Consider the following 22,084-nt stretch of genomic DNA (forward strand, 5'->3'; position numbering starts at 1 on the left):
TCTGTCAAATAAATAAATAAAATCTTAAAAAAAAAAAAAAAAGCCATTGGTCTATGGGGCGCCCGGGTGGCTCAGTGGGTTAAGCCTCTGCCTCTGGCTCAGGTCATGATCTCAGGGTCCGGGGATCGAGCCCCACATCAGGCCCTCTGCTCAGCAGGGAGCCCGCTTTCCCCCTTTCTCTCTGCCTGCTGCTCTGCCTAGTTGTGATCTCTCTCTCTCTCTGCGTCAAATAAATAAATACAATCTTTAAAAAAATAAAATAAAAAATAAAAACCACACAAGACTTTCCATACCCCCGAAGCCTGAGGAGGCAAACTGTTTCCTTCCTGGGCTACAGAATTTCACATGGAAGGAAAACCTGTTTCCTTGAAAGCACGGGTGTTTGGCTCTCCCTTGCCTCTGTGAGGTCTTGATGACAAGCCTGGACTCCTCTGTAACACAGCCTTCAGAGAGCCCCTCGACCTTTTCAAGCTAAACATCCTCACGTCTTTCACATCTTTTCCACATGTCCTGGCTTCAGAAACCTTCACCACCCTGGCGGCTCCTCTCTAGACGCTCCTCTTTGCTCATCTGCTGGTTCATTTACTCCTCCAGGTGTTAACAGAGTCCCCTCTGTGGACCTGACGCGTTACCGATCACTGCCGATTCCACACAGATGATGAAGCAGCCAATCGCCGCACAGCCTTAGAAGTGCCGTGCTGGGACACAGGGCCTGCTGGGGGAAGGCAGTGTTAGGGTGTTAAATCCCAACCTAAGAAGATTAGGAATGCTTCCGTTGAGCCCTGAAATATGAGTCCGATTGGGTTGGACAGAAGAGGTAGTGTTGTGGAAAAGGATTTGAACAGAGGAAAAAAAGCCTGTTGCATTCTCATATCCCTCCTCCGCTGCTCCGTGGTGACTGACCTTGAGCAAGACATTTCACCTCTCTAAGCTTCAGTTTCTTCATCTGTAAAATGGGGTGATAATAAAGAGTGACGTGTGAAGTGCTAGCACAGGGCCTGACACATAGAGATGCTCCCCCCCCCAAAAGACAGCCCTCATTATCATCACTTTAATTATTATCATCAGTTAGGGAGACCTCGGGCGTGATTGGCCGGAGGGGTAAGATCATGTGCCCTGCCCCCAGACAGGACAAGCCATCAAGGGAAAGAAGAGAAGAGAGTCTATGTCACCCACAGGGAGGGGGGCCCCCACTGCTACCCCCTCACAGACGGCACTGCAGTTGCCAAACACATGGGCAAGCTGAGGATAAAACATCCTGGAACTGAAGAAGGAAGTAAGGGAGGGAGGGAGAGATTTAAGAGGAAGAAATAAAGGAGAGCTACAGAAAAGGAGGGGGATAAAGGGTTTAAGAGAGAAGAGAAAGGAAGGAAGAAAGAAGGGGAGACAGGAGAATCCGTAGGAGAAAAAAAGGTCATGTTATTTATTCACTGGCTAGGAAGGCTTTTTTTTTTTTTTTTTAAGATTTTATTTATTTATTTGAGAGAGAGAATGAGCAGCGGGGGAGAGAGAGAGAAGCAGACTCACCAGGGGGAAAGAGAGAGAAGCAGACTCACCACCAGCAGACTCGCTGCTGGGGCAGGAAGCCTGATGTGGGTCTCGATCCCAGGACCTGGAAATCATGACCTGAGCCAAAGGCAGGCTTAACCTTAACCGACTGAGCCACCCAGGTGCCCCTGGCCAGGAAGGCTTTGTAACTTATTGGAAGTCAGATAGTAGGCTTTTTCTTTTTTTTTAATTCTTCCAGTATTAATTACAAGATAGGAATTCGGAATTCGGTTTATTCAGTTTATCCAACATGAATGCTAACAGAGACACTGGTTTGTAAACGAAGCAGCAAGCACAAGCAGGGAGAGATGCGTTTTATGCATCTGGGCTGAACAGCAGCCATGCCAGCCCCTGCCCCCAACCTGAGTCCTTGTTTCCAGCGGCCATTGTATAGCCGAAGAGGGGGTGTGATCGCACTTCAAAGGACTTTACTTATGAAGAGACTCTGCTATAGTGAAAGCAATCTGATAAGCTCTGCCCTTCATTTTTATAATCAGATCTGATAACAAAGACACACACCAGCCACTGGATTGTTTAGCTGTGTGTTAATCAACCTGCCAGAAGAGGCTGGCTCCTTGCACCACGGGAGGCCCATCTTCGCCAACTCCCCATGGCGGGAGGCCCATCTTCGCCAACTCCCCATGGAGAGAAAACTGCCAGCATCTTATTTTCAAAGTTTCAGAAGGGGTGGACCCAGCCTACAGTCAGTTAGTTGATACTCTCCAGTTACAGTGTTCTTACAGATGTTACTCCCCCCTGCATTGTGTTTCTGGCTCGTGCCCTCCAGCATCTCCTCCTAAAATCCTTTCCTCCTTCTCATCCCCCTGACCCCACTTTCTAGACTTCTCTTCTACAGTGATTCTCTAATGGAGAGCTCCAGAAAGGCAATCTCTCAGGTTCCCAATTCAGACCTACTGAATCAAACCCCCTGTGCTCCTACTGCCCCCTCTACCTCCCTATCTGATCCTGCTACTCCACTCCACCCGCTGTCCTGCCCCCTCTCTCCTACTTGGTCCTACTGCCCAGCCTCCTACCTGATTCTACTACTCTGCCTCTTCTGTTTCAAAACCCTCCTTAGCCTCCAGATTATGGTTCCCCCTTGGCTCTCCCACCTGGAGAAAGTGAAAGAAAGCCAAGGACTGCACTGGGAGGTTCAACCACAGAAGCCAGAGAAGGGACATCAGGAAGGCACGGGGATTAGTGCTGTCATCACATCCTAGATGAGACCTGAAGATCACTGACTTCAACACCCCAGAGGACCCAGCGACTTGCCCAACATCACCTGCTCAGTGTAAGTGGAATCAAGACTACAACCGTCCACATGGGGATGAAATCAGCCACCTGTATGTCTCATCCGCTCAGTCATTCAACAAGCACCGAGTTTTGCTGTGAGCTGGACCCAACACCAGGGCTTGAGGTCCCCAGACCCCAGGGAACCAGCAGCAGCAGCCTCTCCAAGTACAGATGGGCATTTCATGGTCTGCTCAGAAACTCCCGGTCAGGGAGCGAGCTCGAGTGTGAGGTGCCTTTTCCTTTGTTCAAACACACCTTCCCTAAGCCATGCAACTTCTCCCTAAAAGGGGTGGGGTGGGAATGGGGACCTTTTCTTCCTGGGTTTGCAGAAGCTTTGACAAGCTTGCCAAATTGCTTAGCTTCTCTGAGCATGGGCTGCCTCTCCTGAAAATGAGATAAACCAATAACCACTTTGCAGTGTTTCATCTTTTTTCTCTCAGATTCAATGAGCTAGCAGGGTCCTACTCCCAGCAGGGGCTCCGTAAATGAGAGCAGCCTCTCAGAGGTGCTCTGAGACCTGAAAAACCGTCTTGATCTTCAAAGGTTTATAGTCTGGTAGTAAAAACAAGGCAAGTACAAAAATATCCAGAGAAGGAATCCATCTTGGGTAGGTGCCACTCTGACGCCTTGGAAGATAAGGCAGACAGGGTTGACCACCTAGCAGAGGACCCGCAGGGGGCGTGGCCCATCCAGGGTCCTGCATGGCTGCGAGAGAGACGAAGTGGCATTTGGGCTGGCCCTGACTGATTACTAGCCTTGGCCAAGGAAAGAAATTCTGTAGAAGAAAGAGGCTGAACAAAGGCCCTGAAAGCTCAGGGAAGGAGACAAAAGTTCAAATTTGATAAAGTGGCTCCAGGGCATATAAAGCCTGTGGCCTCAAGGAGTCTGTCACTCCAGGAGCCAGGAACTCTGATGGCCTGTGGCATCTGCTGTTCCTCCCTCATGAGGGTGCCAACGCCCTGTCAATTAGGAGGATCGTTTTAGGATGCCGAAATTCATTTACTGGCAGACAACCCTTGAAAACGTTAATTATTTTCAACTTAGGCAAAAACCTCCATTGGCAAGAGAGTAGGACATTCTTACGCTCAGTTCTCCTGGCTGGCCCCTTCCTTTGGGCGTGTTGCTAATTTCGCAGGTTTCAAGTCCTTATATGAAACACATTGCATTCTCGCTAATATTTTGATGTCAGAGTTCATTCGAAATGGATGCAAGAATGGAAATAAGTCCCTCGTAAGTGGTGTGGACCTGTATACGGTGAGTTTTTGGAGTGTGTCTCCATTAGATTTGTTTTGAAGTAGTAAATTAACTGTTGTGAAGAAATTTCACTGAATTCTGTAGCCCTGACCTCTGGAATTTTCCCTAGAGAGTATATGTTGGCGGGGGTAGAGGGGGTGCATCGGGGAGAAGGGGTTCAGCTCCCCCCCAATCCCTTAACCGTATTATGGGGTTAGCCGCCTTTAAAACCTCTACCTTCCACTTAAAACACTCTCTCTTAAATCACAAACACGAACTCTGTGTGGGTCCTATTGCTCCAAAGGTGTATCTGTTACAGGGAAAGGAAGAGGTTTAGAGGTTACTTAGCAGAAATAAAATGAGCGAGGTTGGTAAATTTATAAAAGAACGCGCATGTCCACGAGACCTTGTAGAAGTCAAACAAAACAGGGAGAGCCAGCCCACGGAAGCGGAGATGCTTTGTGGATTCTCATTCTAGGAGGGAGAGGGAGTCCAGTAGAGTGGGAGTTTGGGCAAAGGGTTAAGGTTTCCAAAAGGCTGATAAGAATCCTGCGGTTCCCCTGGCAACAGCTCTAACCCCCATAAGGCAGTGATAGAGTAAAGAGAAAAACTGTGCACAAGCAAAGCAGACAGTAACTGGGGTGGAGACAACATGACTTCTGGTGCACCCCACCTTGAAGGGAGCCTAAGGAGGAGTTGGAAGTTTGGAAGGGGAGTGCGCCACTGATAAAGAATGAGGACAGAGGGATGAATCTGGAAGCTTTCGCTCACGCTCTGGGTACAGCCCATTCTACAGCCCCGACTCTACCCGCTAGCCTGGACGCCTGGAAGGGACTTGGAGCTGGAGAATGGGCTCCTTCATTCTCCTGATGGCCTGCGCATAGAGGCTCTCCCTGCCCTTTGCCATAGCCCAGGAAGGCTGAGGCTGTCCAGATGGCACAGTGAATGGAAAGAGGGTCAGCAGTGATCACTATCGGTGCCCAAACTCTTTGTCGGAGCCCCAGAGACCGTGGCCCTCAGTGATGTGGTTCCCTCCTCCAGGCTTGTCTCTGGCTCAGACCACCCGCCTCACGGTGTGGCAGTCCCCCAGTGCCTGACCAGGTCCCACCTGATGCTCGGGCCTCAGTCCTCCTGCCCGCCCATCCCTCAGCGGGGAGCTCTGCTTTCACTAGGAACGCTGCCCTAAACCAGCTGTTTTCCGAGGGTGGTTTAGGGATCCCGAGGGTCCCTGAGATCCCTTCAAAGGGCCCATGAGGTCAGAACTATACCCATAATAGCACGAATGTTTGCTTTTTATATTACTATTTTCTCACGAGTACACAGAGCATGAAAAGTTTACTGATGTGGTTTTCATTTCCACACTGCAGCTAACCTTTAAGAAACTACCATTTGCCAAGTTTTGGTGTCATCTCAAAGAAGAATATCCACAATTACATGAAAAGGAGATTAAAATGCTTTTCCTTTTTCAGACTACCTATCTGCGGGTGGCCAGATTTTCTTTCTTTCTTTTTTTTTTTTTTTAAGATTTTATTCATTTATTTGTCAGAGAGAGAGAGAGAGAGCAAGCACAGGCAGAAAGAGTGGCAGGCGGAGGCAGAGGGAGAAGCAGGCTCCCTGCCGAGCAAGGAGCCCGATGTGGGACTCAATCCCAGAATACTGGGATCATGACCTGAGCGGAAGGCAGCCACTTAACCAACTGAGCCACCCAGGCGTCCCGGGAGGCCAGATTTTCTTCATGCAGTCCGACCAAAACAACAGTTCATGACACACTCAATGGACAAGGTAAGAATTCAGCTGTCTTCCTTTAAGCCAGACATGGAAGAGATTTGCAAAGATGTAGAACAAACAGTGCCACTCTTTTTTAACTGAGAAAAGGTCGCTTTTTATGCAAATATTTATATGCACGTTAGGGGTTATGTTGCGGTTTCTTATTGTTATTTTTATTTTTATTTATTTATTTATTTATTTATTTATTTTTTTTAGATTTTATTTACTTATTTGACAGACAGAGATCACAAGTAGGAAGAGAAGCAGGCAGAGAGAGAGAGGAGGAAGCAGGCTCCCTGTGAGCAGAGAGCCTGATGCGGGGCTCGACCCCAGGACCCTGGGATCTTGACCCGAGCCGAAGGCAGAGGCTGAGCGGAAAGCAGAGGCTTTAACCCACTGAGCCACCCAGGTGCCCCTCTTATTGTTATTTTTAAATTAATTAACTCATTAAGGAATTTTTTTTTAAGTTCTCCATTTCAGCTTATGGCCTAGTGAATGTCAATAGATCTGACCCACATGAACAAAAACTCTTCGGGGTCCTCAATAATTTCTTACTGTAAAGGGATCCTGAGACCAAAACATCTGAGACCCACTGCCTTACATCGCGTGAATGGCAGGCCGCGTGGAGCTGTAGGCTAGCTGATGTCATTTCTGCTGCACATCAGTGCACCAAATTAACGATCTTTGTCCATGTCTGTCTCCCCCACTACACCTGAACCCACAATGTCTGCTACACAGCAGAACTCGATGAATGAAGGATGTAGAAGATAAGCCCACAGGACGCACATCACCCCGGACTACCGCCTGGGCTGCCTGCAAACATTCGTAAGTGGGCACATACATACATGCATTATATTTTTTTAAAGATTTTATTTATTTATTTGACAGACAGGCAGGCAGAGAGAGAGGAAGGGAAGCAAGCTCCCTGCTGAGCAGAGAGCCGGATGCGGAGCTCAATCCCAGGACCCTGGGATCATGACCTGAGCCAAAGGCAGAGGCTTTAACCCACTGAGCCACCCAGGCACCCCGCATTATTTTTTTAATTGGCTCAAGTTGTTACTAGAACTCTGATTTGACTTTAGACATACAGTATAATTTTTTTAATCAAAAAATTCAAACAAGGAATTAACCTAAGGAACAATTCTGTTTCTCTGTTAAAACTTCGGGAGACATCCTTGCACGTAAGTAACTAGTGAAATAAGTCACCCAGGGTATATGTTCAATACAGACACAATGATTTGCCATAAAAGTGAAATGTGCCTGGGCAATGTTTAGAACATCGAAAACAAAAAGCTGAGAAAAGCAAACGCCCATAACAGGAAAGATACAATATCCTAAGAATGAAGAGGAAATCAAAGTATTGGGGCAAGGACTCCAGTGAATTTGGCTTCTGCGTCTTTGTTCCCTGTCAAAGGAAGACCAAAAGCAGATGACACTTGACAATCCAGGCCAAAACTGTGGCGTTTGCCTTCCGGTTTCATGATTCTCACTCAACCACATTCACGGGTCCAGCAGCCCTCCCAAGCACGTCTGGAAGCAGCCACTGGCCACTCTCTGGGGTGAGGAGAGGCGCCCTGTTCCATCCTCCTTGTCTCTGGCACATTCTCCAGCAAAATGAGGAACAGGAGGCAATACTGGACGTGGGGCTGATTTCAGACCACAAGGGGTTTCTACTTCAAAGCCTGAGCTTGGGGTGACAGAGAGGGCAGTGAATGCGGACAGCTAGCTAGGGAAGATGCAGTGTGTTGGGGGGAGGAATCTGGGGCCAAGAGGAGTATGTTTTTCCGGCTAAGTGTGTGGTGGCTCATTCTGAAAGCCCCATCAGAAACCCAACTAGGCAGTTGCAGCTGGTGCCATATGAATCAGGCATTTTAAGTTTTTTTTTTTTTTCCTCTCTCTCTCCCTGTGTGTGTGTGTATATATATACACATACACGTTTATCATCTTCAATTTGTTTTTAAAAGTCCTTCTGTGGGGTGCCTGGGTGGCTCAGTGGTTAAGCCTCTGTCTTTGGCTCAGGTCATGATCTCAGGGTCCTGGGATCGAGTCCCTCATCTGGCTCTCAGCAGCGCGGGGAGCCTGCTTCCTCCTCTCTCTCTCTGTCTGCCTTTCTGCCTACTTGTGACCTCTGTCTGTCAAATAAATAAATAAAATATTTAAAAAATAATTTAAAAAAAAAAGCCCTTCTGTGTACTAGACATGCCCCACTCCGTGCCACATCTGCAAAAGTCTTATGCTGATGTCACTATGGAAACACATTCTCAGAAGACTAAAGACAAGGAAGGCCCAATATCATGGGGCTATCATTTAGTGAAAGATTTTAACCTCTCAAAACAGAGTGTTTGGGGGTTCCCCGATCTCTGATTGAAATTTTGAATGCTGAGGGGAGCAGGCAGTGGGTGCTTCTCTCAATAGCCTTCATAGGGGGTCAGATTCTGCCAGCTGGCCACCAAGCTATAAAACACAGTTTCAGAGAACTTCATAGAACAACAGCTGTCATAAAGCTATCACTCATTGCCTACCTACAGGTTATATTTGACTTGTTTTCTCCTCACAAAAATATTCCAAGGTCAGCATTGACATTCCCATTTTTATGGATGGGGAAACTGACCTCAGAGGGACTACACCACCTAAGGTATACACACGTAGTCAGTACCAGAGCCAGGATTTGAACCCAGGTCTATGCCAAAACCCATTCTCTTTCCACAGGCCAACCTTCCTATTACCTCCACATCTGGGCTAGCCAGAGCCTGTACTTACAACCAGCTCCGTTTATCCACACTCTGTGTTTTTAGGATCTTTCCTTTCTCTTGCAGAAAGAGAAAAATTCACCTGAAGAAAACATGTCCATAGGAGAACCCCAATATTTTCTACTCCAAATACCTTGATTCCATTCACAGTGTCCCCACCTCTCTTCTGAGGCTGCTCCCACCTTCCACGAACCCGCCTACTCGTTCTCCCACGCTACTATGCAGAGAAGCATTATTAACACAGATTAGCTGGACAAATCCAATTAAAAACTCTCCTAACACCTTTGTTCAGAGAAGTACCACCAGGACCTTTTCAGATCTTTTCCTTGCATACAGGAGAAAAGTCATGAGCCGCAGATTAAACGGAAGGCTCTGAAATAGAAGGGTTTCAATTTCATTTTGAGAACCCCATGCACTCACTGCCGATGAGATCTACTCCCTCCGCCACCCCGCCCCATCCCCCAAAACCCAGGGATAAGAGAGTTTCCCTACTGACATGTGTCCATCCCCTGGTCCGGAGGTCCACGCATAAGCACCTCTTCCTACTTGCTTCAGAGGCAGAGCCCCCATCACTCACCCAGGAGGGCCGTCTGGGGGTGGGTCCGAGTGTGTCTCCCTCTGGAGATGGACCTTGAGGGGGGCCGCTCCCTGGCCTCAGCGGGGAGGAGAAGAAAGGTCTGTCCGAGCACCAACAGAAAGCAGCCCACCAGCATCTTTTCCATCTTCGAGAAGAGGAGGAGGGGAAGGCTGTGACAGACACAACAGGAGAAGGGAGCAGGGTGAGATTTCCAGGTCTCCTTGAACTCCAGGTGCTGCAGACCCGCTGTGCCACCTTTTCAGTATCAAACGTGCCCCTTGTCCTTAAAATGTCATTTATGTGTTTGATCCTTAAGAACCCAAGGAACTTCCATTGGGAGGTTCTTGAATACTCTGAGCAGGGCAAGCGTATGAAAATTTTTCATCACTTTGTTCTCTCTGAGACTGAATGGAAAACTTGACAGGGAAAAAAAAATCTAACCTCAAGGTTCTCCTAATTTATTATCAATTGTTTATAATCATATTCCATATATTGGATTTGAAAAAGGAAAAAGTGTATCTGAAGATTCCAAGTACCATTACTCCTTCAGTCTGATAGTAGTGTATCCTACAAATTAATATATATAAATTCCCAAGGCATTCAGGTCCGGCTGACACAAGGTAGCATCCCATAGCCAGCCTCCCAGACTCCCAGCCTCCCTGCCTCCCCCACATGTCAATGAAGAGGCAGCATGGTACAGTAGGCAAGGGCCTGGACTCCGGCACCCAACTTCCTGGCTTTGAATCCCAACTCTGACACTCACCAACTGTTTAAGACCCTGGCCAAGCTGCTTAACCTCCCGAGCCTTGTGGGAATATGGGATACTATTAGTTAATTGAGTGAGTTAATACATGTAACTGAAGCATTTAGCGTAATGTCCGGCACACACCGGGAGGTGGGGACAAGCAAAGGAGCTGGGGGACCAGAGAATAGGATCAAACCCAGTGTTGAGCAGGAAGCTCTCGGGTGCGTAAAGAACTCTAACTCTGAGTTGAGCTCCAGGTACTCCCAGGAGCAAGGGGACTTAGAACCAGAGGAACCCTGTCTACCAAGACAGCACTGCCTTTACCCATTTTCTGTATTGGCATAGCCAGTATAGAGGCTCAGAAGGATTCTAAGCAGGGAAGTGACAGGGTCAGAACCAGGTCTTCCCAGGAGAGCCAGTCTCAACGCTTCACATGGGATGAGAAAGGAATTTGGCCACACGATGAGTGATGTCAAGACTATTCTGTCCGGGAGCACTTGGGTGACTCAGTGAGTTAAGTATCTGGCTCTTGATTTTGGCTCAGGTCATGATCTCAGCGTCGTGAGACCAAGCCCCATGCCAGGCTCCATGCTTGAGACTCTCTCTCTCCCTCTGCCCCTGCCCCCCACCCACTAGCCACTACCACCCCCTGCTTGCACTCTTTCTCTCTCTCTTTCAGATAAATAAACAAATCCTAAAAGAAAAGACTGTCCTAAAAGAGAAGGCAAAACCTCATGGAGAAGGCAATGTCCTGAGACTAGGTTTAAATTTCCCACTTCTATGCATATAACGAGTGTCATTGCAGTTTATTAATTTACATAAATTAGGTGGGGAGGAGGGAAGACTTAAGGTGGAACAACATTTAAGTAACATCACATGCATATAAAATCTTTACTGAGTTCTTATTTCGTGCTTGGCAATTTCACCCAATTGACTTCATTTAATCCTCATGCCTATCTTGCAGAAATCAGAATGGTTAATCTCTGCTTTTTAGAGATGAGGAAACAGAGGCTCAGAGCAGCTCAGTCATTTGATCAAGGTCAAACAGCTAAAATAAGTAGCAAAGCAGGGATTCAAACCTAGGGTAAGCAGGCCAATTTACCAAGTCAGTGATTAGCAGAAAACCCAATGAACTGCTGGTGAAATCCCCAGAAGACAATTCACGAAAGGGCATGGCTGTTTTCCTATTACAGGCAGGAACAAGGCAGGGCCAGGGAAAAGACCATTTCCCAAAACTTAAAAAAAAAAACAAAAACACCTTGGTAATTAGTGAATAGTTTGTTCAGCAAATTGCTTTCAGGAGTTGACCTGGCGATAAACCCAGGCTGTCAACCTTCAAAGTCCACAGTTTCGCACACATGCTGTATACAGCTAAGTCACTCTTCCCCTATGCATTAAAATTATAATAAAAATAGCAAATGTTTGGGGCGTCTGAGTTGTTCAGTCGGCAGGGTGTCTGCCTTCAGCTCAGGTCATGATCACGGGGTCCTGGGATCTAGCCCAGCATCAGCTCCCCGCTCTGCAAGGAGCCTGCTTCTCCCTCTCCCACTCCCCCTGCTTGTGCTCTCTCTCTCTCTCAAATAAATACAAAAAAATCTTTAAAAAAATAAATAAAAATAGCAAATGTTTGTACAGCACTTACTATGTGCCAGGCACTGGGCCAAATGCTTAATGAAAGTGTATTAAGTCATTTAATTCTAGCAGTGACTCAAAGAAGGTAGGTTATTTACCTAAGGTTATGCAGCTGAATAAAGCCGTGAGGCTCGGGGGCATACGGGCTCATTCCTGAGAACTACACCCCCCAGCTTTTTAAACAGATTAAATTCTTCACTAATTAGATTGGCCCCTTTTCAGAGCTTTAACTGTGAGATTCCTTCCGAGAAAAGGAACAAACACTTAGAAGATTGTGCCTCTTTCTCTAGTCTTAAACCTACTATTTACTTTCCAACTTCCTGGGTATTTATCACATTTTATATGACTTTATAAGTGTGTTATGTCATTTATATGTGATTTATTATTTTACTGCTTTCTCCCTCCTCCAAACTGAGAAAATACCAAGGCCCCCTTTATTTATTTTCAAAAGTATACAACATGTTCTCTAGGCCCACTTCCAACCTGACATATTTGCATTTAAATCCAAACATTTGGAACATGATGTGGTGGGTGATTAGCATTTTCCAAAAACAATTTCATGTGGTTGGGGTTCCTGCTGATTTCAAGAGGTATTTGTATTTTCAGATCACCATCACTAACCAGAAGGCACTAAGGATAGGGGAAGGGTAGGGAATGAAAAATAAACAGAGCTTGGGGCCCCTGGCTGGCTCAGTCACTAGAGCATGAGACCCTTGATCTCAGGGTGGTGAGTTCAAGCCTGTGTTGGGCGTGGAACTTACTTAAAAAAAGAAAAAAAAAAAACGCAGAACGAAGCACTTCTACGTGTGAACACTGAACAGATTACTCTTATCTTCTCTGTGCCTCAGTCTCCTCATCTTTAAGGTGGGGATAAGAAATAGACCTGGTTAAAAAAAAAAAAAAGAAACAGACCTGGTTGTTGTAGGGATTAAATCAGTCTATATATATAAAGCACATAGAACAGTGAATGGCACATAGTAAGTGCTCAGTAAGCTACTTGTTCTTATCATAATGCAATCAAACCAATTAATATAAAGTACACAATGGTCATTTTGTCATATTAAGCCATTTAACACACATGAAATTAACATTTATGGGGCACCTGGGTGACTCAGTGGGTTAAAGCCTCTGCCTTCGGCCCAGGTCACAATCCCAGGATCCTGGGATCGAGTCCCGCAGCGGGCTCTCTGCTCAGCAGGGAGCCTGCTTCTCCGTCTCTCTCTGCCTACCTCTCTGCATATTTGTGATCTCCATCTGTCAAATAAATAAATAAAATCTTTTAAAAAAAAAGAAATTAACATTTATGCTTATTTATTTATGGCCAGTATAATAGAACGATGACATACAAATACATAACTTAAAAATAACACTAGTATCTGAAAGTATTTAAAACTTTTCTTTTTCAAACTGCAGTGGCACGGCCAGTCACAAGCTGGTCGAAAAGATTTGTAGAACATTTCTGATCTGTTATTTATATCTGACTGTACAAACTCTTATAAACCCAATAAGAAGAAGACAAAAAACCCATCTGAAAATATGTGAAATATTCAAACGGTCATACCAGCACAGGTGGCCAACTGTCCCGGTTTACCCAGAATTGTCCATGTTTTAGCACCAGAAGTCCTGCATCCTGATAAACTCCTCGGTCCTGGCGAGACTGAGATGTTTCCTCTTGCTACCAACAACCTCACTCCTCGGAATTTACCCAAAAGATACAAAAACTCATCCACAAAGACTTTACTCAGATGGTCCTAGAAGCTTTATTTATGAAAACTAAAAACAGGATACCACCCAAACATCCACGTGTCAATGAGCGGATTAACTAACTGCGGGTACCTCCATACAATGGAATGCTACACTCGGCAACTAACGGTTGAATCTTAAAAGAATTACACTGAGTGCAAGCAGTCAGATACAACAGATCACATACGGAATGATTCTGTCTATGTGACATTTAATAAAAAGCAATACTACAGGACAGAAAGTAGATCCGTGGTTCTAGGGTCCTGGGGGTCGGAAGAGAAGATCAGCTACAAAGGGACATGAGGGAAATTGGGGGTGGGGGGTGGAAATTAAATGTTTATATCATGATTATGGTGGAGGATACATAGATCTATGCATTTGTCAGAACTCCTCAAACTGTCCCCTAAAAATGATGAAATTTATTGGTATGTAAGTTATACTTCAAAAATGCTGTTTAAAAGAAACTAAAGGGATGGGGGGGAAAATATTGTACACACGCCCACATAAAACCAGTAGGACAATATTAATACAGGCAAGATAGACCTTTTTAAAAAATCAAGTGACGGGGCTCCTGGGTGGCTCAGTGGGTTAAGCCTCTTGCCTTCTGCTCAGGTCATGATCTCAGTGTCCTGGGATCGAGCCCCGCATCGGGCTCTCTGCTCAGCAGGAAGCCTGCTTCCTCTCTCTCTCTGCCGGCCTCTCTGCCTACTTGTGATCTCTGACTGTCAAATAAATAAATAAAATCTTTTTAAAAAAATGAAGTGACAGTGAAACGAGAAAAGAAGTCAGGGCATGGAACCCTTATTCATAATATTGTTCAGCTGGGCACTTAGAGCTGAGAGCATTTGAAGGACGGGCACCAGTTCTAGCTGGGAAATGGGCTGATGCTTGAGAAACGGGTCCTTTCATGTATGGGCATAGGAGGATGGTTGTGCTGGGAAACAGAGATTAATTCAATCTGAATAGATTCCATGACGTGTTTAGGGGCACGGAAAGAATATTTTTTAAAAAATACAACAGCTTTGGGGCGCCTGGGTGGCTCAGTGGGTTAAGCCGCTGCCTTCGGCTCGGGTCATGATCTCAGGGTCCTGGGATCGAGTCCCACATCGGGCTCTCTGCTCAGTGGAGAGCCTGCTTCCTTTCCTCTCTCTCTGCCTGCCTCTCTTGTGATTTCTCTCTGTCAAATAAATAAATAAAATCTTTAAAAAAAAAAAATACAACAGCTTTGACTTTTGTTTTAACAGTGTTTCTCCTCTCCATGGGACAATGAGTCTTTTCATTAAGCTTTAACAAGGGGGTGGGGGAGGAAGGGAGAGGAGACTGCTCTGACCCTCTTAGCCTTGGGTTCTTCTAAGTGTCCCCATTCCAAATAAACTGTCCGGCGAGTAGAATCACAGCAGAGCCATCAGGATGTGCTGTGGGCCTTGAGAGGAGAGGCCCGGCCTGTTAGAACACCCTGCGGGATCTCAGTGCGGTGACTTCTCTCTCTGGGTTTTAGTCAGCTGTAAAACGAGAGGCGTGGCCCGAGAGCCATGTTTCTCAGGCTAAACCAGGCCACAGACCAGCACAATCCTGCAATCCTAAAGAAGGTTGGGCATGACTTTCTACAAGGTGGTAAACTCTGCCTCTGGACAAGAAGAGAAAGGGGGGTAAGCCTTGAAAGGGGTACCTTTTAAGTGCCTACTATGTGCCGATAGTGACATAGAACTACTATGTTCTGTGTATTATCATCTCACTGGATCCCTACAATCCTTCTGCGAAGTGGCAGAGTTCCCAGTTTTATGCTACTCTCCAAGACACTCTCCCAGGCTTGAGAACTAGCTAAGGGACAAAGCCAAGCTTCTATCCCTGCCATCTCCCCAGTCGGAGGAACTCAGATTCTTGTCATAGCCGGTGCCTCCCTCCACGCTGATCCCCTTGGCCTGGGAGCCCTGCGTTAACCAAAACTGCGTTCATTCCTCAAGGCTCAGCTCATTGTGTTACCCACTCTCTGAAATGTTCTCCAGTTTTCCCAAGAAGGATTGATGTCTCTGTGTGACCCGAACAATGGGTCAGTTGTCTGCCCTAGCCCTCGGTTTCTTTTTCTTGCTACCAGATCTGACTCCCTGCCTTGTCTGTGAGCTGACTGGACCTGGTCATTGCAGTATCATCCACATGCTGGGGGCCAAATTTTATAAATAAGTCTTTAGAAAATAGACAAATGTTGAACAAACGCACTTACTGACCAACAAAAGATCAATAAATGTTGAATCAAATGGGCCCAATTCTGGAACTGACGACTGCCAAAGTCTCAGCTCATGTCTTTCTCTACATGGGATATCTGCCTAAATACAGGTGACCCCAACGGCTATCTCCTGTGACAGGAGGACGCCCTCCCTCAAATTTCTTGACTAAGTTAAATACATAATTTTAAAAGGATATAGATGAAATATCAGCTATGGAGTCACAATAACTAATGCATCAACGTAGTCCCAAATGCCTATTCAAAATGCCTTAAATTACAAAATACCACTTTAGAAATAAGGCTTTTCTCCTTAAAAACATTCCATAAAACAATGTTTGCAAATGCTCGCCTTTCGAACATCACTATTTTGTCAACAGATAAGATACGCTTTGAGTCTTCCAACCTCTCCACCTGTGTCTAAGTTGTCTAAGCTACAGCACTTTCCAGACCCATATATGATGCTGTCGTTGGACATTTTATCTCAGGACAGCAGCTGTCACTTACCCACCTAATATGAAGACACTGTATCTCCGCCACTTGCTCCCCCATGGTGATGTTCTTTAAAGGATTGTAGCCAGCATCATCCAGTCCTCCCAACTGGGAAATTGTGCCCTCAACAATAATTACAAAATCTGTGTAGATTTGTTTATTGTTTCGGTGTGTATCTAGATGTATACAAAGCTAGTACGTTGACTGAGAACATTTTGAACTAGTGTGTCTTCCCCAAACACCACTTTGCTTAAAATATTTGCTAGATTCCCTGTACTTTGAGAGACTTTGCAAGGACTCAAAGGGCAATTTCCTCTTTCCTAAGGAGTAATTTTGGCGGGGGTGGGGGTGGGGTGGGAGGGACTCTCCCCTCATATTTTGGTATATATGGTCATTCCTTCCTTATCTTTCTTTCCCTTCCATGCACTTAAGCACCAAGTCCTGCCATTTTTTCCCCCTCAGTGATGTCTTCTCACTCATGTCTTCTTCCTTTTCCGTCCATACCGAAGGCATAGCCCTGGACCTTATTTCCCATCACAGAGACCACTGGTGGTTATCCCCAAATATTTTCCTGCCTCTCCTTCTTTGGTAATACCCCCACTTTTGAACCGGATGTGTGATGGGCTGGAGTAAAGACCACGGCTCCCAGTCCTCCCTTCTTGCCAGCGTGACTACATGCTGGTCAGTGGATGGCCGCGGTCATGGTATGTACAACTTCTGGATAGTGTCCTAAAGGAGGGATGCGGGACTGACCTCCTTGCTTTTTGCCTTCCTGCTGGCTGGAATGAGAACATCCTGGCTGGATGCCCAGCAGTCGTTTTGAACCATGACCCACGACGGACATGCAAGCCACGCTGTGTGGTAAAGTGAGGCCCAGGAGTGATGGTCCCTGACCCCACTCACACTTCGGACTCACCGCCTCCAGGCTTCTAGAACACAAGACAGAAATAAACTTCTTTCTTTAAGCTGCCATTTTTTCAGTTTTTTTCTGTAAGTTGGAATGGAATGTCAGTCCTAATTAACAGACTATTTCCAAGTCTCGCCTAGTGAATCCATCTAGCACTAGTGCTGAATTCAAACTCCCCCAAACACTATCATGCTTATCATGTTCCGGCCCCAAAACGGCCAGTAGCTTCCAACTTCCACATGCCTACAGGATAAAATCTGGAGTCCTTAGTTTAGCATTCAAAGCCATGTTATCTGGCCCTGGGTTATAATGCTGACCTCTACAATTCCCCTCACCTACCCCACCAACACACACACATACACACACACATACACTCTCTCTCCCTCTCTCTCTCTCTCTCTCTCATTAACCCTTCAGCCGCATAACCTCATATAATGTCTCTTACTCTCTGCTGGCTGGATAGAGTTTATAACAACAGACACATGGGTAGGTGGTCACCCCCTTTCAAAACTAACGGTGAATGGAAAGAACCCAAATGCTCCTTAACAGCAGAACAGATACACTGAGGTAAAGTCATACATGGGATAATATACGGCAAGAGAAAAGAATGAATTACCACTTCATGCATTAACATCATAAATTTACAAACATAATATTGAACAAAATAAAATTCAAAGTGGACAACGCTAATCTTCTATCGTAGGAATCAGGGTAGTGGTTACACTCTGGTGTCCGTGTGCATGGACAAGGAGGCATGAGGGGGGTTTGGGGTGCTGACAAAGTTCTACTGATTCATCAGAGTGCTGGTTACACAGTCATGAAAAGTAATCCTGCTGTATCCCTAATTGTGGCTTCCGAAGTCCCATAATCTGGCCTTCAGGTGCCCAGATCAGTGTGCGTTCTGGGTTGTGCCCATGCTACCCCTCACCACTGACACCATCACTGCCACCAACTTCTGACACCGGCCCAAGCCTCTGGAATCCAGCCCAGCCCTGCCTTTCTCTCTGAGTCCCTTTCAGGGTCCTGTCAGGTAAGGCAGTGACGGCCGTCTGCCAAGCCACATGGCAGGTTCAAAGATGACCTCACAGTCTGGAGCTCCAAGTGGCAACTGGTCCCTTGGAAAGGCCTCTCCGGCGCTGTTTACTAGCAACAGTGACGACATGCTCCATGCTCCTTGGTGCTTCAGCCTCCCTCCTCCCACGACCCTCCTGAGCTATCCTCACAGGCATGTGAAACAGGACAGCCCTCCTGAGTGTCCCTAAAGACAGGGAGTCCTAGGAAAGCGTTCTCTTGAACACGGTGCCACAGACCAGAGGGCAGGAGGTCCCAGGGGAAAGCGCTAGAGACTCTGACCCACATGACTGGTCTTGAACTCCACCATTCACCCCTGAGTCTTAGCATGTCTTCTGTTACTGCACGCCCGGCTTCACACCCAACACCTGGTGCCCGCCAGCATTGACACCCATCACACCCTATGGCCTGCTTTTCCTGAGACCTGAGCCTGTCTCTACTCCTCTCTCCAGCCGCACCCCGGCCTTACTCCTGGCCTTCTTTTAGGCACCCATCAGAGCTCTTTCCAGGAAAATTGTGGGATTCCCTTCTAGAATCTCCAAAGACCCTCTTATTTCTTTGCTATCTTTCATTATTTTTTTTTAAGATTTTATTTATTTATTTGACAGAGAGAGATCACAAGTAGGCAGAGAGGCAGGCAGAGAGAGAGAAGGAAGCAGGCTCCCTGCGGAGCAGAGAGCCCGATGCGGGGCTCGATCCCAGGACCCTGAGATCATGACCTGAGCCGAAGGCAGCGGCTTAATCCACTGAGCCACCCAGGCGCCCCTCTTTGCTATCTTTCAAAAAGCAATCATCTGTTTCCTTTTCTTTAAATCTTGGGCCTCATCACAACTACCTCTTGCGGAACAGAGTTATCTGGTGTTTGCTGTCGAGAGCTTAGGGCATGACTAAGAAAGAGGAGGGAGACCCAACAGGGCTGGACTCTGTTACGGCGTCTCCAGTGAGTGAACTCAGGCCACACTGGCTCCTGTTTGCCTGGGTCTGGATGCTAGGAGCAAGGAACTCTGCAGCCCTGATTTATTTTTTAAAAAAAGAGAGAGAGAGAGAGAGAATCCTGGCAACTGGGAGGCCTAAGGTGGAATTCTCATGGCAGAGAGAGAGAGAGAGAAAGAAAGAGAGAACCAGGCAACTGGGAGGCCTAAGGTGGAATTCTCATGGCAGGAATAAAAGTATGGACAAGCAGTGAAGAGCCATAGATCTCTGCATTCTTAAGTGAATTCTCCTCTTTTTTTTTTTTTTTTAAGGTTTTATTTATTTGACACACACACAGAGAGAAGAGCACAGGTAGGCAGAGCAGCAGTCAGAGGGAGAGGGGAAAGCAGGCTTCCCGCTGAGCAGGAAGCCCGCTGTGAGGCTCCATCCCAGGACCTGAATGGAAGGCAGCATTTAACTGACTGAGCCACCCAGGTGCCCCTCTTAAGTGGATTCCAAGGGACCAAGCTTCAGGGGCTAAGAGGAAACTTTCCAGTCCACAGTCCATAAACCCACTGTGATATCTTGACATGGTTTTATGAAGCTGTCCCTTAGAAAGCAGGCAGGGAGAGCTGCGGAGGAGTGGCCTCAGGTTTGGAAGACCCCAGTTAACCACCTGTGGATTATCTGTCCCCGTCATGTATCTGCGGAGAGGCTATCTTCCTGAGTTGGGGAGGAGGTGACTGCTCATAGGAACTCCTTGCTTTTTCTGGAAAGAGAGGTAATAGAACTCACTACCTAGCTTTAGGACACATCTAGAACTGTTCTAAGGACTTTAATCCTCACAGCCCTGGGGGTATTAACATCTCCACTACACAGATGAGGAAACTGAGGCATAGAGTAGTTGGGTTACTCCAAGGTTACCAATCTGTGAGCTTCACAGCCAGGATTTGGACCTAGGCAGGCTAATCCCAGATTCTATGACCTTGACCACCGACCCCTACAGCCTCCCCTCTCCTGGGAGGCCCATTCAATGCACTTGGTGCAGATGCTTCCTAGCCCCCTGATTCATGACAATTTGGAAATTGGTCAGTTGGATTAGGTGGGGGGAAGGGGTTGTCTTCCGGAGAAGCTACCTCCCTGGGCGCCCAGTCCTGGCCACCTTGTCTCCTCCCCAAACTGTCCTCCGGGGTTTCTAGCAACTACCACAAAATGCCCTCCGCTTTTTCTCCCTTCTCCACCGTGGAGAGACAAGGGAGGACCAAGAACAAAATCTAGATGACAGGGCATGAAAATACCAGCCGACCGAGGGGAGGAATCCGATTCGATCTGGCCTGCCAGTAAGAAAGAAATCTCACTGGATACCCGCTCAACAAGTCTCAGCCTCCCCGTCCCCGCGGCCGTGGGAGCCCAGGTCCGGAATCCGCGCCGCGGGGCACAGCGCCCCCACGGGGCACTGCGGGTGCGCCCGGGGCAGGGAGCGCGCCCCGCTCGCCCGGCCAGAGTGGCCAGCCTTCTCCCCGCCCGGGGGGTCCCGGCAGCGCCGCCCGCCGCTCGCGCGCGCCCAGCAGGGTCGGGAGCCACGGGCCCCGGGGCCGGAGGCGGGGCCCGGCCGGAGGGGCCGCGCCAAGCCGCAGGCAGGGACCGGGGCTTGGCGGGCGCGCAGGCCTGGGGCAGCACCCGCGTGCGCCCGTCCGCCCGCGCTCTGCGGGTCTGTATGTCGGTCTGTCAGGCTGTCGGCCGGTCTGTCCGCGCCTTGGGGCGGCGGGGCCGCGCGGAAAGCCCCGGGGAAAGCGCGCCCCGCTCACCTGCAGCCGCTGCCGCGGGCGCCTGAGCAGCGAGACGGACGCAGCCACCCGGGTCTTCGTCGCCGGCCTCCTCGCCGCTCGGGGAGGCGTCGTTCTCCTCCGGGGTCGCTCGCGGGAGCCGCGGAAGAAGCCCGAGCCGCGGCCGCTGTCTCCTCCTTCGCCGCTTCCTCCAAGTCCCATCCCAGAGCGCTCCCCTCGCTCGCTGGCTGCCTGCGAGGCTCGGGGCCAGCGCGGGAGGGCGGCGGGGAGGCGGCGCCGCGGCGAGGGTGGGGAGCGGGCCGGGCGGAAGGAGGGGTGTCGTCTTCGGGGATGGGGAAGGCGCGGGAAGGGAGCGGCGGCCACTGCGGCCCCACCCTGCGGGCAGCCGGGGAGCTGGGCACCCTGGCCGTGCGCCCTGCCTGCTGCCACCCAATCCGCTCGGTCCCCTCCGCCAGCCCAGGCGGGCTTCGGACTCCCGGGGTCCGGACCGCAGACTCTGAACAGCAGAGGCTCTGGGGGACTTGGTGGGTGGGGTGGAGGGAGAGCATCTCCTGAGGGAAGGGAGACATGGCAGGGGTACTGTGTCCTGAACTTGGGGTCACGATCTGCAGGAGGCATCCATCAATGATGGTGATGAAGAAAAAGTGGCGAGAATGGGGATAATTGGTGACAAGTGCCAGGACCTGTCTTGGCAGTGCCCAGAACATCCCATCAGTGCCAGTTCTTATTCACAGAACGTCCACTGGCCGGGGACCAGACCAGGCTGGGGTGCGGGGGTGGGGGGGAGAGGAAGGATGCCAGGACAGAGAGGAAACAAAGTTCCTACTCTGAAGGAGCAGAGAAAATCTAGTTCAGACAAGACTTTTGAAATTATGTGGGAAGATATTTGCAACTTTGTAAGGTGGGAGAACATGACCTTAGAGGTCCCCGCAGAACTTCGGAGGGATGCAGATGACAGGATGGGACTCCAGCATGAAAAGGGCCTGGTGTGCTGCTCCACACCCTACATGCCTCTCCTGACCAGCCCCCATGAGTGGGCAATGTACACCAGGCCAGCACATCTCCTAAGGATGGCTCCAAAATTCTATCCCCAAACCACTAACCCAACACACCCAGGTCAAGTTTTAACAAGCTATGGGGGAGAGGCAGCAGAACTAATGAGTTTCAAAACCTTTGGAGGTGCCAGAGTCTGATAATTTAAGTGCTCTTGGCTGCCTTTACTCCTAACCATCCCTTCTATTTTATGATCGAGTTGGTTTCTGGAATATAAATGAACATCACATACAAAATCAATTCCTTAGAAAAGCTCCAGAAGTGGGGAGTAAAAATTCCAGTCATAAAGCGACAGGTTAACATACTCAAACCATCAAGCAACTCCATAGTGCCATATCGCAGAGAAAGACTCT

General features: G+C 48.2%; 1 protein-coding gene across 3 annotated transcripts in view; it reads right to left on the reverse strand.

The window, feature by feature from the left end:
• The window catches only part of MATN2 (matrilin 2), a 139,153-nt gene extending 118,202 nt beyond the window's left edge, over positions 1-20,951 (reverse strand). For 2 of the 3 annotated variants that reach the window (XM_046010098.1, XM_046010085.1), the window contains exons 1-2: positions 20,700-20,951; positions 9,169-9,338 (exon numbers count right to left, since the gene is read on the reverse strand). In XM_046010098.1, the coding sequence (XP_045866054.1) occupies positions 9,169-9,313 (145 nt within the window). In that variant the 5' untranslated portion in view covers positions 9,314-9,338; positions 20,700-20,951. Of the gene's footprint in view, positions 1-9,168; positions 9,339-12,306; positions 12,429-20,699 lie in introns of all 3 variants that reach the window. The other variant, XM_046010092.1, reaches the window with a different exon arrangement.
• Between the last annotated feature and the right edge of the window lie 1,133 nt (positions 20,952-22,084).

The sequence above is a fragment of the Meles meles genome, chromosome 1, assembly GCF_922984935.1.
Source record: "Meles meles chromosome 1, mMelMel3.1 paternal haplotype, whole genome shotgun sequence".
NCBI lineage: Eukaryota > Metazoa > Chordata > Mammalia > Carnivora > Mustelidae > Meles > Meles meles.